The sequence below is a fragment of the Argopecten irradians genome, chromosome 6, assembly GCF_041381155.1.
Source record: "Argopecten irradians isolate NY chromosome 6, Ai_NY, whole genome shotgun sequence".
Classification (NCBI taxonomy): Eukaryota; Metazoa; Mollusca; class Bivalvia; order Pectinida; family Pectinidae; genus Argopecten; species Argopecten irradians.
This window is the reverse complement of record NC_091139.1, coordinates 5,863,243-5,881,665: the sequence shown is the minus strand read 5'-3', so window position 1 is coordinate 5,881,665 and position 18,423 is coordinate 5,863,243. Positions and strand designations below refer to the sequence as shown.

General features: G+C 36.4%; 1 protein-coding gene across 1 annotated transcript in view; it reads right to left on the bottom strand.

Annotated features, from left to right (window-relative positions):
• The window catches only part of LOC138324794 (multiple PDZ domain protein-like), a 179,374-nt gene that overhangs the window by 86,760 nt on the left and 74,191 nt on the right, over positions 1-18,423 (bottom strand). The window contains 5 exon segments of the mRNA XM_069269944.1: positions 482-1,198; positions 1,624-1,872; positions 3,797-4,183; positions 4,659-4,832; positions 9,220-9,299. Of these exon segments, the coding sequence (XP_069126045.1) occupies positions 482-1,198; positions 1,624-1,872; positions 3,797-4,183; positions 4,659-4,832; positions 9,220-9,299 (1,607 nt within the window).

Below are 18,423 nucleotides of genomic sequence, written 5' to 3'. Positions count from 1 at the left end.
AGAAAGATCCCTTCAGTACTTTTAGAGAAATAGCGGTAACAAGAATTGTTAACGGACGGACGGACGGACGGAAGGACGGACGGACGGACGGAAGGACGGACGGACGACGGACCACGGACGAAAGGCGATTTGAATAGCCCACCATCTGATGATGGTGGGCTAAAAATTAAGATTGCACTTCTATCAATAAATTGTGTCAAAAATAAAACAAAATCATGCAACAAAATTATTTTATATTAAAAACAAAACAATGCACTTTTCAACAATAGAAAGTTATCATGCGCTTTAACTGACACTGAAAACACATTACAACATGGTCAACTTGATATCAATGTGTAAAGATGTAACCGCCGACAACCCTGAACACGTAACAAATTCATAAAGAGAACACCTGTATGAATATCATAGTCACAGAATGGACAATCTATATGAATATTGTTACTCATCAGACAATAGAATACCTATTTAAATATCATCATACCTCGTCAGATAAGGGACTTGACCTGACCATGCTCTCCACCTCACGCTGGATGACCTCCTCTTGGACGTACTGTTGAGATTCAGTACGAAGTGGCACAGGAGGCGGCGGTCCGTCAGGAATCGGCGGCGGAACAGATGGAAACATATCGTCAAGGTCACCCGCTGTGGCTTCTTCGTATGTGGGCAGAGAATTTTCATAATCCACCGGAGATGTCGAAGGTGGACTTTCAGACGCAAATTTGGCAGGTTCAAGCAACACTTTCGGTTGCGTTGTTTTCATGATATTTTCGTAGTCGGGAAGCATTGTCCGTGGTTGCGGGGTTGGAGGTGTGCGATCGACAGCCATCTCGACTTGTTGTTGCTGTAGACTTAACACAACACTATCATTCTCATAAGAACCAGATGGCATGTTTTTATGTATATGAGTCCGCGTTGTAGTCAAAGGTTTGACGGGCTTATTTGGCGAAAGAACTCCCTGGTCATCGTCACTTTCATAAAAACTATCACGATTTGATTTTGGTCCGTCATGTCTCTCACCACTGGAGAACGAGTCCATCTGTCCTTCTTGCATGTGTATAGGGAAGTGGTAGTTATCCTCTTCGGGAAGTCGTTGTAGATTTTCAGCAGAGTGTGCTATTTGCTGATGGGGTTGGGGAAGACTGGAAAAGTGGTACCCCCCATCAGGGTAGCTTTGGTGATTCAGAGGGAAGGTGGCATTCTATCCCAGGAATAAAAGAAAATACCGACTCATTCAAATTGACACAAAAAGTGTCTACAGGATAAGAAGTAGCTATAGGGAGGTAATGCTTATTAAAACTACCTATAGCAAATGTTTTTCTTTTTAAGGGTTTAAAGAAAGAGCAATTATAAATTTTTTCACAAAAATTCAATTATTTGAATGAGAATAAATCTATTTCTTGTCTTTTTATATAGTAAACAAACTGCTCTTAATGACCACTGTAATATAGAAGCTAGCCATAGAAAATCACTATAAAATCAACCAAGCCAATTTTTCTCTAAATGGAATGGGATATGTGTACAATATGGCACCACAAATTCAAATTTAAATTTAAAACAAGCACCAAACCTCGGCCATTAATTAACTAGCTAGGTATCTACTCATATAGGTTAAAACATACATACCTGACTACTGTTAGCTGGTTGGAATGCATTGTTTCCTAGTGGCAAGGGTTTGGCGACGCCGATCCGAACAATTCCTTTTGGAGCACCTTTCAAGGCTTGGACAGCTTCATCCAGATTTGCATTTTCGAGATTGTCCTCATTAACAAATATGAGTCGGTCCCCTGGCACTAGTCGGCCATCTTGTTGCGCCACGCCGCCAGGGACGAGGCTTCTAATTACTATCACAGTCTCAGTTGGATTACCAGGGTCCTGTACAAGTTCAAGGGAGACAACTCTCACACACACATGAAACACTGTAATGCTTTAACAATTCAGATTCAAATTGATTAATTTTATAGTCACACAATAAGTTCATTAGACAGTTGACTTCAAATTGAAAAATCAAAATAACTTGATTGAAATTACCTATCCAAATTCTTTGATTTTTAATACACAAAAGATTCAATTTAATTGGTTTAATTTTGTCAAAATCAAGATTATGATATATATGAGATATGTGGTAATAGCAATGAGAGTACTAAATAATTGCTATTGAATAAGATGGTAATCCAGTATACTAAATCCTAGCCCTTACCTGGTAATCCAGTATACTAAATCCTGAGCCCCTACCAGGCAATCCAGTATACTAAATCTGAGCCGCTACCTTGTAATCTAGTTTAATAAAGCTGTGCCCCTACTTGGTACTCCAGTATACTAAATCCGAGCCCCTACCAGGCAATCCAGTATACTAAATCTGAGCCCATACCTGGTAATCCAGTATACTTAATCTGAGCCCTTACCTGGTAATCCAGTATACTAAATCAGAGCCCCTATCTTGTAATCCAGTATACTAAATCTGAGCCCTTACCTGGTAATCCAGTATACTAAATCCGAGCCCCTATCTTGTAATCCAGTATACTAAATCCGAGCCCCTATCTTGTAATCCAGTATACTGAATCTGAGCCCCTACCTTGTAATCCAGTATACTAAATCTGAGCCCCTACATGGTACTCCAGTATACTAAATCCGAGCCCCTACCAGGCAATCCAGTATACTATATCCGAGCCCCTACCAGGCAATCCAGTATACTAAATCTGAGCCCCTACCAGGCAATCCAGTATACTATATCCGAGCCCCTACCAGGCAATCCAGTATACTAAATCTGAGCCCCTACCTTGTAATCTAGTTTAATAAATCTGTGCCCCTACTTGGTACTCCAGTATACTAAATCCGAGCTCCTACCTTGTAATCCAGTATACTAAATCTGAACCCCTACCAGGCAATCCAGTATACTAAATCCTAGCCCTTACCTGTAATCCAGTATACTAAATCCTGAGCCCCTACCAGGCAATCCAGTATACTAAATCTGAGCCGCTACCTTGTAATCTAGTTTAATAAAGCTGTGCCCCTACTTGGTACTCCAGTATACTAAATCTGAGCCCCTACCAGGCAATCCAGTATACTAAATCTGAGCCCATACCTGGTAATCCAGTATACTAAATCTGAGCCCTTACCTGGTAATCCAGTATACTAAATCAGAGCCCCTATCTTGTAATCCAGTATACTAAATCTGAGCCCTTACCTGGTAATCCAGTATACTAAATCCGAGCCCCTATCTTGTAATCCATTATACTAAATCTGAGAACTTACCTGGTAATCCAGTATACTAAATCCGAGCCCCTATCTTGTAATCCAGTATACTGAATCTGAGCCCCTACCTTGTAATCCAGTATACTAAAGCTGAGCCCCTACTTGGTACTCCAGTATACTAAATCCGAGCCCCTACCAGGCAATCCAGTATACTAAATCCGAGCCCCTACCAGGCAATCCAGTATACTAAATCTGAGCCCCTACCTTGTAATCTAGTTTAATAAATCTGTGCCCCTACTTGGTACTCCAGTATACTAAATCCGAGCTCCTACCTGGTAATCCAGTATACTAAATCTGAGCCCTTACCTGGTAATCCAGTATACTAAATCTGAGCCCCTGCCTTGTAATCCAGCATACTAAATCTGAGCCCCTACCTGGTAATACAGTATACTAAATCTGAGCCCCCACCTGGTAATCCAGTATACTAAATCTGAGCCCCTACCTGGTAATCCAGCATACTAAATCTGAGCCCCTACCTGGTAATACAGTATACTAAATCTGAGCCCCCACCTGGTAACCCAGTATACTAAATCCGAGCCCTTACCTGGTAATCCAGTATACTAAATCCGAGCCCCTTATCTCCCTTCTTCAACTCAATCACAACAGGTTCTCCACTCCACATCGCTAAGTTGGTCAGTGGCTCGAGTGACCGAGACTTCATCTTATTAAGGGAGTTTTGGATTGGAGTATTGTCCACTGAGGCGAGGGCCATCTCAGACTTAGCCTTGACCAGTCTGTCGGAGATGGGTGTGACCTCGTTCACTCCTGAGTTGAGCTGAGAACTGTGGAACTGGTTCTCCTGCTGTGCATAGATATCAGTGGAACTCTTCTGTATCCGACGAGCACAAACCAGACGCACATTCTGGGGCAGCTCCTTAAGGATTCCAACAACCTCTTTGTGGTTCAGACCTAGCAGCCTCTTACCGTTAACCTACAACACATGATAACATAATTAACAATGTTTTAATTCATTGTGTTTAAAATATCCTGAACATATTCAAAGAAATTCACACTTGCGTACACTTTGTTTTTCAATTTCAAAGAATTATGGCGTAAATCATAGATTCATATATGAACAATCTAAAGAATAAATAACTTTTGAGGCTCCATAAGGGGCTCAAATGGTAACAGGTGATGTATTCTGTATTTGCATAATAAAGAGTTATCTGTCCTTGAAGGTAGGTGTTGATTATAACGTCATGTGTTTGCAAGTGATTAACGTCATATTTTTCAGAGAAAACAATGTGAATTGTGCCCACAAAATAATGATGTCACAATAGATACCTATTCGCAAGGGAGCTAACTCTGTAATATGCAAAGATGGAATATTGCATTGAATTACAAAAAAATGTCAGTATATGCAGCCATTCTTAAATGATAAAACGATGTATTTTTATCTTTTTTACCTCTAGTAGCTCGTCTCCACTCATCAGCCTGGCGTTGACGCCGACGGGACCGTCAGGGAGAATGGAGCGTATGTAGTGATGTGGACGGACCTCCTTGCCATTTTCCACATCCACTGTACCCTCAAGGCTGATACCCAGTCCACCTCCTTCCTTAAACTTGGATAGCTGGGCAACCTGTAACATTAAAATTAACACAATTCAATGTTTTAAAACATTTCTTTTTTTTATATTTTTTAAAAAAAAAATTTTTTTTTAATTTTTCATTTTCCAAACAATGTTTTAACAAAGACTACATTTGCCACATATACATGCACATTACTTCCATGTCATTCCACTCTGGCATTTTCCTCACATACACTAGAAATTACATTGTTTTTTATTATCATTTATGAAAAGGGGGCAGGGGTAAGGGGGAAAAAAACAGATGGGGAGGGGGAAGGAGGTAAAGGGGGATAAAGGTATGAAGAGGAATAGTGTATAAACTAGTAAATAAACAATTAACATAAGAGATAGGAAAGGGGGAAAAAGGACAGAAAATGGATATCACTTCACAGATCTATACAAACGTATACACAGTGCAAGCATGACACATGGAAAAAACATGTATAAATAACTATTTTATTTCAATTTAAAATATGAATAAACTGTCTGGGGTTTGCAAGTTTCACTAGTTTTAACCATTTTTGCCAATCTTTATTGAATCTATTAATTTCTCTTTCTCCTTTACCAAAAGCTATATACTTTTGAACATAGTAATACTCTTTAATAGAGTTTAAAAAAGCTGTCACATTTAATGAACTATGTAAGCATCTAGTTTTGTAAATATAATGTTTAATATAAAGAACAATTTCATTATCAATCCTATGATATATACAGTTTTGATCTAGTTTCCCAAAAAGCATAGTTTCTTCATTAATAGCAAAAGAAATAAAAAGAATATCCAAAAGGTTTTCAAAATTGGCTAAAAGTTCTGAACTTCAGAGCATTAAATGAAAATGAACATAAAATGTTTGTATTAATCTGCTTTTTATATATAGATACTATAGGTACAATATAACCCTGTATTCCTTGAACTATATTGACCTGGTCCCCTGCAGTTCGAATTAAAGGGGTTTTACTCATAATACTGTACTTTCAAGGTATTCTGTGTATATAAATATTTATGGCAGTTTTTGATTATAAGTAATGCTGAAAATAAATTTAATTAGTCATGCTTATATTCATGGTTTCAAATCACCTACCAAATTTTCCATATGATGCCTATCGCCTTTAGAAACCGAAATTTTCAAATGAGAACAAGGTACTGGCAGTATCTTTTTCAACTTTTTCCTTGCTCTCATTTTAAAATGAAATGTTTGAATAATCCACTCTAATTCTAAGCTGGACTGAGGGTGGAAGCTATAATTACCACATTTAAAGAGGATCCTTTCAAAAGTTTTTGAGGTATTGTCCTAAACAAACTTTTTTTAGAATTTGAAATGAGGTGGAAGGGGGGGGGGGGGGGGGGGGGGCGCTATAAGTAAAGCTAATGCTGTCATTTATTGAATGAGATAGTAGCTGGATCATTTTATTTGCAATACTAGAAAAGCATGCACATACAGTATGCACATAGGTTCTTCATGTTATTTACAATAAATAATTCACATATTGTGACAGGAATTTATTTTATCAAACTAAGGTATACTATTTTGGGATCAAATAATCATCCTTCATGGTGCTCTGCGACCCAGATAAAACAAGCGTTTGATTAGAGACATACAAGCAAAAGATCAGATAGACTATTTTCTTAATCCTGTATCTCATCACAAGCGTCTTCCCAAGCTGTGACAGACGCTATATCAGTATTCTGACACACTCTCAGGCAATGGATCAGGTCTATTCAGTCGACAGATAAAAGTTTATTCTACAATCAAATAAGTGTAAATTCTCCGACACAGCGCCCGTATATGAAGTGTGTATTTAAGAGGATGGACCGTGAACCCCAGAAGATGTCCTGTCGGCGTGCGATATTACCGATAATCTAGAATTATCTGATATTGATCTTCCACCGACATCAGTACCGCAGTGAATAGGCATGCCAACGCGAGGAAATACAGTAATCACATCAATAAAATACTCACTCAATCCAAACCACACTAAATGCATTTTACATTTCCACCAATTTATAGAAGAAAAGAAGCTTTCAGAGGACAAACTTTCGACTGGATCATAATATTGGTTAGTTTTAAGTTTAATTTGATCACATGTCAGCAGTTTGTTCTTGTAGCACCCTGATCCTGTCACCCCTCTTTTGAGATTCAATAGATCTGTCCAAAAGATTCCGGATAAAGATAAATCCTTCATGTCCTTTTGAAGGATATCCTGATACCTGGATATACAGAACATCCAATAAAGATATAAACCAAGTCTCCAAAAGATACGCAGATATACCGTACTATAACCGGTTATTTTCACGGACAAAATTTTTTGCGATTTGATCTAAAAACAAGAAAATCACATTTTAGCAGTTTTAAATTTTCACAATATGGATTTAAGGGTATTTATCGTTTTCTATTTTCTCTATGTTTCTCGGATCAAATTTTCGGGATCATAGCAAATCGAAATCGCCAAAATATCATACACACGAAAATATCCGGCTATAAGGTAATTGTACTGTAAAACAGCTTTACAGCTATTTTTTTGCAAATTCTTGGAGATAAACTTTCGAGAATGTACTTGGATTACGAAATTTGTGAACCATTTTGCACATGATAGAAATTTAGTTTAAAGTTTTATATATACTCCAGTTGTGTAATCATGAGAGTGTCCCACCTGTCTGTACATTAAAACCTGCTATAATGACCACCTCTGTATACAGACCACCTGCTTAATAAGATTATTTTTATGGTCACAAGTGGTTATTTATAACACCAATTGACATTTGTTTAAAGACCACTTGGCTATAGAGACCCCCTTTCCCTTGTCCCTCAAATGGTCTTTATAGACAGGTTTCACTGTACCTGTATCAAGAAATGGAGATTCCAACTCATGATTTTTGTAAAAAGATGTGCAGAGAGTCCATATGAAAATACCAATTGCTATTATCGTTTTATAGCTAGATAATCTATCCCTATTTTTTGCCTCCAATATGAATGGCCTTGTGTAACAGAAATCAATTGCCATTACATGTATTGGGATTTATTGAGCCTCCCTAGGTACATCTTCCTTTCATAATGAAATTGGAAAAAATTATATTCAAATTTTAACATCCAGCTGCTATTTATTCCTTTTTTCTTAGCTCTCTAATACTTTAAAGCAGCTCATTCCACAAACCAGCCTGGATTGAAAATGTCCGTGGACACAAAATAATCTCAAAGACAGGTGATGAGGTCGACCTGGTAACGATTCTAATAAAGAGGTGTTAAGACCGTCTGAGCAGCTGATAACCAAGACTGAGTGGCCTGAAACCAAACTGACCCGGAATATGATCGTCTGGCACCGTCTAAAAATCGCAGACCTCTCTGTCAGTCACTAAAGCTTCTTCCTAACGTTCCTAAGAAATATCGCCACACAGCTGACAACATTATTACTGTACGAGGAAATTGTTTCTGGTTATCACCGACAGCTAAGTATGATGGTCTGTGACAGTAAGTTTATACAGGTACAGCTAAACTTCTCCACTACCGACTCCCACGGGACCTACATGTCCCTAACAGTAAAGGTTAAACTGGCTAGTGCTTAACCCTATGGGACCAGATTTTTTAAACAAGCCAGACCTGTCTAGAATCATAATGAGGACAAAACATGTAATGGTGTGCTGTTCCTTCATAAAGCTTCTTACCCTTCAACAATGATGGGCAATCTAAGTCAAACAGGGGAATCAAATTAGACCGAAAGTTCAAATAAGGAGGACGGAATATGTAATAATGTGTTGGTTTCGAGATCCCAAAACAACAAGGGTGAAGTACAATTTATCATGAATTAGTCCCACATTACGGGGATTACGACGTCATAAAATAATGTCAAAATACAATGTAATAATCACCTAAACGTGGGACACATTGACAGCGTAAATCATACTTTACCCACGTCGTTTTAGGACCTTGAAATCCCTGTAATGCGGTATCGGTGTTTTGTTTTCTACTGAAATCTGTTCTGATAATGGGTTTTAGTTCAAAGTCATGTTTGTTAAGCACCTTGTTTTTTAACTCACTCACCCCTCATAATTTATAATGAACTGTTCCATCCTTTGAATCAGAAGAATTCAAATGTGTTTGTAGGGGTGAATGAGTGAATGTTAATTAATCATGATCAAACTTATGATCAAACTGTTTATTGTATAATTACATAAATGTTAGAACAAAGGGACAGTGGTCTGTATGGCAATGTGATTCTTACACACTGGTCAAATGGTACGGAAATTGGCCTTAAAAGTGGTCTTATTTATAATATACAGGTAAAATGGTATGAAAATTGGCCATTTAGGACCCTATGAAAATGGTCTTATTCAGCAGGTGGTCTTTATATAGAGGTGGTCACTAGGGTAGGTTTGACTGTACAATGATATGTAGTACTGTCTTACCACAACTTCAAACTCCTCCCCAATGATAGGTTCCCAGCATGCTCTGATGGCAGTTTCGGTGTCGGGAAGTAGTTCACCTGCTGGAAACAAACAAAAACAACAATAAACACTGTCCTTAATGAGAATGACATTGAAGATGACAATTAATATTATCTTTGATAGATATCATGGATCAATCAACAAAATAATTGTGATTTTAGCATCATGGGCATAAGATAAGGGTGAAGGTCATTCATAACCTGCCTAACAGTATAAAGTAAAGGAGATCAATAATGAAAATTCAATATTGCAAACAGAGTATGACTTGTAAAAATCACTTTTGATGGCCCAAATGTAAGCGTGCAAGGGTCTACGATTTGGAAAAAGTCAAAGTGCCCAGAGAAAAACCAAGTAATCTGCAGACAGGTGACCCCTGACCTTTTCACATACCAACGCTTCATCTGATCATCCAGAGATCAGTATCAAATTCAGGAAAGCATTACACACATTCAAACTCAAATTGATCACCGATGATAAGGCTAAGGCATAAAAGAACACTTCGGAGCATATAATTATACAATCACACACACAGTGAAACTCGAATTAATCTAACCACCTGTAATAAAAGCTAATCACATGTGACAATATAATAAAATTAATAATTTACCTGTGTTAAAAGTACCTGTTAATGTGTCTTAGAATTTATCTTTAAAAATATCACCTGTAAAACACCTCAGGTTTCTACTTTATCAATATCACCTGTACTAAATTTCATATCACCACACCTTTACAAATACCTGTAATACCCCACAAACGTCACTTACAATATCACCTGCTATACCTGTTATAGATATGACTCAATACCTGGAAATACCATTTATAATTTACATTTATCACAATCAAGAGGGCATACCTCAAACCTTCCTTCTTCCTTCATAAAAATGGCATTTCAGGTAAATTGTAAATGGAACCTTATACAATTACCTTTATACACTATACACAATCTTACAATGTTCCAAGAGATCCTATTACCACCATACACATTTGCAACAGCATAAATAAACCCCTTAATACCTCTTTACCTTTAAATATCACCTGTAATACCTGTCTAATGAACAAAAACACAGTTAATACTATATCACCTGTAATACACCCAATTTACAATGCATCACCTGTAATACCCAGTTTGGAAACAATTTAATATTTTAATACCTCATGGACACATATTCACAATATCACCTGTAATATTAAAGTCACACATTATACAATATCACCTGTGTAATATCCCAACCTTTACAATATCACCTTTTTAATACCTCACACTTTATAACAAAACTATTAATTTTTAATGACCTGTATTCAGTACCTCACACATGTTTATAAATATCACCTGTAATACCCAACATTTACTATATAATCATCTCAATAAATACCAACAGATATCACCTTTACAATTTCACCTGTAATACTCACATAATTAGTGATTTCCTTTACAATATCACCTGTACTGACCTCACACCTTACAATATCACCTGTAATACCTACACCTTATACAAATCAACACATGTAATATCCCACATGTCTTTTTAAAATCACCCTGTTTTGACATAAACACAATGATTATTATTTTCACCTTAATACCGATTTTGTACATCCTTTACAATATCAAAAGCTGAACACAGTGGGACCTAAAATAGCAATATCACCTTAATAAAATGTCTACACCTTTTCACAATTACTAGGATTATCACACTGTAAAATTTTGTACCTCACACTTTCCGAGTTTACACAAAAGCGGATCCTTTATAAATCAACAGTAATACACCTGTAATTATTTTGACCTCACAGGTTTACATTTTTCAATATTACCTGTAATACCTCACACATTGAAGCATCTATTACAATTTATTCAAAATGACTCACCTGTAATAACATAACACAAATTCACCAATAATACCTCAATAATCCTTTATATATCACCTGTACCCAAACCTTTCACAATATCACCTGTAAAAATGTAGATATTTTTACTACACCTTTACAATATCACCTGTTAAATAACCTTACCGACAAAGTTTACAATATCACCATTAATATCACATACCTTTAAATATGACCTGTAAATATCCATCACAGTTATTCAATATCACCTGTAAAAATTCCCATAATCAATTTTTACAATCATTTACAATATCATGTAAAGTATCTACACATTGTCCCTTTTTCAATATCACCTGTAATACCCACACCTTAATATTTTACCTGTAATTTCATACCCACACACATTTACAATATCACCTGTAATACCCCAACCTGTTTATAATATAAACATTATATATACCCAACACTAGTTAATAAACAAGTGATCACCTGTAATACCAATGTCAAAAAACAACCATTTGACTTTTTCATACAACCTTATACCTTTTTTGTATGTTTAAACATATATCACCTTTATTATTTTTTTTAAAATCAGTGATAGTAGACAACAGTAATACCCCACACATTTTACACCTGTAATATAACCTGTTACAATATCACCTGTAATACCTAGATTGTTACATCTTTACAATATCACCTGTAATACCTATGTCACCATTTTCAATATCACCTGTAAAACCTCAAACAGATGGTGACAATATCACCTGTAATGTCCTCCATGTTTAATAATATACATGTAATAATACACACATACATTTATTATATATCACACTGTAAAACTGTACAGTACTTTACCCATATATAATATCACCCTTCAAATGTTATACCTGTAAAACCATCACCATAACACTGTACAATATGTCCTGTAAATTTAAGAAAAACTACCAGGAAATAACGTCACCTTTAAATTTTTAAAATATCAATATCTAATACCCTCATTCATTAACACCTTTACAATATCACCTGTAATATCCCACTTTACCTTTACACCACCTTTACAATATTTACCTGTAATCACCTGTAATACCTCACACCTTTACAATATCACCTGTAATACCTCCCTGTTTACATACACACCTTATAAAATCACCTGTATCACCTGTAATACCCCACACCTTTACAATATCACCTGTAATACCTCACACCTTACAAATATCACCTGTAATCCATCATCACCTGTATAATACCCCACACCTTTACAATATCACCTGTAATACCTTTACACACCTTATCACAATATCACCTGTAAATAATCCATACACCTTTTACAATATCACTGTAAAATAATCCCAGTACATGTGATTCAATACAATATCACCTGTAATACCTCAAGTTTTACAATTCACCTTTACAATATCACCTGTAATACCTCCAGACACTTTTAAAATATCACCTGTAATGACCTGTCAGTCCAGTACACCTTATAAATATCACCTGTCATACCTCACAATTTGTAATACATCACACATTTACAATATCACCTGTAATACATCACACCTTTACAATATCACCTGTAATACCCCACACCTTTACAATATCACCTGTAATACATCATACCTGTACAATATCACCTGTAATACCCCACACCTTTACAATATCACCTGTAATATCTCACACCTTTACAATATCACCTGTAATACATCACACCTTTACAGTTTCACCTGTAATACCTTACACCTTTACAATATCACCTGTAATACATCACACCTTTACAGTTTCACCTGTAATACCTTACACCTTTACAATATCACCTGTAATACCCTCACACCTTTACAATATCACCTGTAATACCCCACACCTATACAATATCACCTGTAATACCCCACACCTGTACAATATCACCTGTAATACCTCAAACCTTTACAATATCATCTGTAATACCCCACACCTTTACAATATCACCTGTAATACCTCAGACCTTTATAATATCACCTGTCATACCTCAAACCTTTATAATATCACCTGTCATACCTCAGACCTTTATAATATCACCTGTCATACCTCAAACCTTTACAATATCACCTGTAATACCCCACACCTTTACAATATCACCTGTAATACCTCACACCTTTACAATATCACCTGTAATACCCCACACCTTTACAATATCACCTGTAATACCTCAGACCTTTATAATATCACCTGTCATACCTCAAACCTTTATAATATCACCTGTTATATCCCACACCTTTACAATATCACCTGTAATACCTCAGACCTTTATAATATCACCTGTAATACCTCAAACCTTTATAATATCACTGTAATACCTTACACCTTTACAATATCACATGTAATATCTCACACCTTCACAATATCACCTGTAATAACCCCCACACCTTTACAATATCACCTGTAATACCACACACCTTATACAATATCACCTGTAATACCCCACACCTTTACAATATCACCTGTAATACCCCACACCTTTACAATATCACCTGTAATACCTCATACCTTTATAATATCACCTGTAATACCCCACATCTTTATAACATCACCTGTAATACCCCACACCTTTACAATATCACCTGTAATACCTCACACCTTTACCAAATCACCTGTAATACCTCACACCTTTACCAAATCACCTGTAATACCTCACACCTTTACCAAATCACCTGTAATACCCCACATCTTTACAATATCACCTGTAATACCTCACACCTTTACAATATCACCTGTAATACCTCACACCTTTACAATATCACCTGTAATACCACATAACTGTTACAACATCACCTGTAATACATCACACCTTTACCAAATCACCTGTAATACCCACACATCTTTACAATATCACCTGTAATACCTCACACCTTTACAATATCACCTGTAACACCTCACACCTTTACCAAATCACCTGTAATACCCCACATCTTTACAATATCACCTGTAATACCTCACACCTTTACAATATCATCTGTAATACCCCACACCTTTACAATATCACCTGTAATATCTCACACCTTTACAATATCACCTGTAATACCCACACCTGTTACAATATCACCTGTAATACCCACACACCTTTACAATATCACCTGTAATACCCCACACCTTTACAATATCACCTGTAATACCCCACACCTTTACAATATCACCTGTAATACCCCACACCTTTACAATATCACCTGTAATACCCCACACCCTTTACAATATCACCTGTAATACCCCACACCTTTACAATATCACCTGTAATACCTCACACCTTTACAATATCACCTGTAATACCCACACCTTTACAATATCACCTGTAATACCCCACACCTTTACAATATCACCTGTAATACCTAACACCTTTACAATATCACCTGTAATACCTCACACCTTTACAATATCACCTGTAATACCCACACCTTTACAATATCACCTGTAATACCTAACCTTTACAATATCACCTGTAATACCCCACACCTTTACAATATCACCTGTAATACCCCACACCTTTATAATATCACCTGTAATACCCCACACCTTTACAATATCACCTGTAATACCTCACACCTTTATAATATCACCTGTAATACCCCAACACACCTTTACAATATCACCTGTAATACCCACACCTTTACAATATCACCTGTAATACCTCACACCTTTACAATATCACCTGTAATACCTCACACCTTTACAATATCACCTGTAATACCTCACACCTTTACAATATCACCTGTAATACCTCCACACCTTTACAATATCACCTGTAATACCCCACACCTTTACAATATCACCTGTAATACCCCACACCTTTACAATATCACCTGTAATACCTCACACCTTTACAATATCACCTGTAATACCTCACACCTTTACAATATCACCTGTAATACCTCACACCTTTACAATATCACCTGTAATACCACACCTTTACAATATCACCTGTAATACCTCAACACCTTTACAATATCACCTGTAATACCCCACACCTTTATAATATCACCTGTAATACCCCACACCTTTACAATATCACCTGTAATACCCACACCTTTATAATATCACCTGTAATACCCACACCTTTACAAATCACCTGTAATACCTCACACCTTTACAATATCACCTGTAATACCCCACACCTTTACAATATCACCTGTAATACCCCACACCTTTACAATATCACCTGTAATACCCCACACCTTACAATATCACTGTAATACCACCTAATCACTGTAATACCTCACACCTTTACAATATCACCTGTAATACCCCACACCTTTACAATATCACCTGTAATACCTCACACCTTTTACAATATCACCTGTAATACCTCACACCTTTACAATATCACCTGTAATACCCACACACCTTTACAATATCACCTGTAATACCCCACACCTTTACAATATATCACCTGTAATACCTCACACCTTTACAATATCACCTGTAATACCTCACACCTTTATAAATATCACCTGTAATACCCCACACTTACTTTACAATATCACCTGTAATACCCTTAACACACCTTTACAATATCACCTGTAATACCTCACACCTTTACAATATCACCTGTAATACCCCACACCTTTACAATATCACCTGTAATACCTCACACCTTTACAATATCACCTGTAATACCTCACACCTTTACAATATCACCTGTAATACCTCACACCTTTACAATATCACCTGTAATACCCCACACCTTTACAATATCACCTGTAATACCCCACACCTTTACAATATCACCTGTAATACCTCACACCTTTACAATATCACCTGTAATACCCCACACCTTTACAATATCACCTGTAATACCTCACACCTTTATACAATATCACACTGTAAATACCTGTATCAACACCTTTACAATATCACCTGTAATACCTCACACCTTTACAATATCACCTGTAATACCTCACACCTATACTAATCACCCTGTAATACCTCACACCTTTACAATATCACCTGTAATACCTTACACCTTTACAATATCACCTGTAATACCTCACACCTTTACAATATCACCTGTAATACCTTACACCTTTACAATATCACCTGTAATACCTCACACCTTTACAATATCACCTGTAATACCCACAACCTTTACAATATCACCTGTAATACCCACACCTTTACAATTTACAATATCACCTGTAATACCTCACACCTTTACAATATCACCTGTAATACCTCACACCTTTACAATATCACCTGTAATACCCACACCTTTACAATATCACCTGTAATACCTCACACCTTTACAAATCACCTTGTAATACCTACACCTTTACAATATCACCTGTAATACCTCACACCTTTACAATATCACCTGTATACACCTGTAATACCTACCCACACCTTTACAATATCACCTGTAATACCTCACACCTTTACAATATCACCTGTAATACCCCACACCTTTACATATCACCTGTAATACCCCACACTTTACAATATCACCTGTAATACCTCACACCTTTACAATATCACCTGTAAATACCACACACCTTTACAATATCACCTGTAATACCTCACACCTTTACAATATCACCTGTAATACCTCACACCTTTACAATATCAAATATCACACCTTTAAATATCACCTGTATCCCCACACCTTTACAATATCACCTGTAATACCTCACACCTTTACAATATCACCTGTAATACCTCACACCTTTACAATATCACCTGTAATACCTCACACCTTTACAATATCACCTGTAATACCTCACACCTTTACAATATCACCTGTAATACCTCAACAACCTTTACTATCAACTTTCAATATCACCTGTAATATCCTCACACCTTTACAATATCACCTGTAATACCTCACCTTTACCTTCACAATATCACCTGTACATATCCTGTAATACACCTTTACAATATCACCTGTAATACCAAAACCTTTACCATATCACCTGTAATACACTCACAATCACCTGTAATACTCACACCTTTACAATATCACCTGTAATACCTCACACACCTTTACAATATCACCTGTAATACCTCACACCTTTACAATATCACCTGTAATACCATCACACCTGTAATACACCCACACCTTTAATACCATAATCACCTGTAATATCTCACACCTTTACAATATCACCTGTAATTCCCCACACCTTTACAATATCACCTTAATAATCACACCTTTACAAATCACCTTAACACTTTACAATATCACCTGTAATACCCAACACCTTTATAATATCACCTGTAATACCTCACACCTTTACAATATCACCTGTAATTCCCCACACCTTTACAACTTTACCTGTAATACCTCACACCTTTACAATATCACCTGTAATAATCACACCTTTACAATATCACCTGTAATACCTCACACCTTTACAATATCACCTGTAATATCTCACATCTTTACAATATCACCTGTAATACCTCACACCTTTACAATATCACCTGTAATAATCACACCTTTACAATATCACCTGTAACACCTCACACCTTTACAATATCACCTGTAATACTCACATCCTTTACAATATCACCTGTAATACCTAACACCTTTACAATATCACCTGTAATATCTCACACCTTTACAATATCACCTGTAATACCTCACACCTTTACAATATCACCTGTAATACCTCACACCTTTACAATATCACCTGTAATACCTCACACCTTTACAATATCACATGTAATATATCACACCTTTACAATATCACCTGTAATACCTCAGACCTTTATAATATCACCTGTAATACCTCAAACCTTTATAATATCACCTGTTATATCCCACACCTTTACAATATCACCTGTAATACCTCAGACCTTTATAATATCACCTGTAATACCTCAAACCTTTATAATATCACTGTAATACCTTACACCTTTACAATATCACATGTAATATATCACACCTTTACAATATCACCTGTAATACCCCACACCTGTACAATATCACCTGTAATACCACACACTTATACAATATCACCTGTAATACCCCACAATCACCTGTAATACAGGCCTCAAAGTTGAGAGAAATTTACTCGCATATGCGAGTAAATATTCCCAAAGGCGAGTTAAAATTAACAATGTATCGCCAAACGGCGAGTAAAAAATTCCTTAATATTTCCGGATTTATTTTATGTGTTCGGTTCTTTTAATAGTTACACATATCTAATCTGTGTAAGAAAAGCGCTTAAAAGCATAATCACTGCCTGCTGTAAAGCGTCTTGATGACCCTACCTCATGTATCAGTAGCAATATGGCGGCAAAAAGGCCGGGGCAAATCCCCCTGACTTGTTTTGGCTTTAAAAAGTCAAAACAAACAGAGAACAATGGCAGTTTTGACTCTGG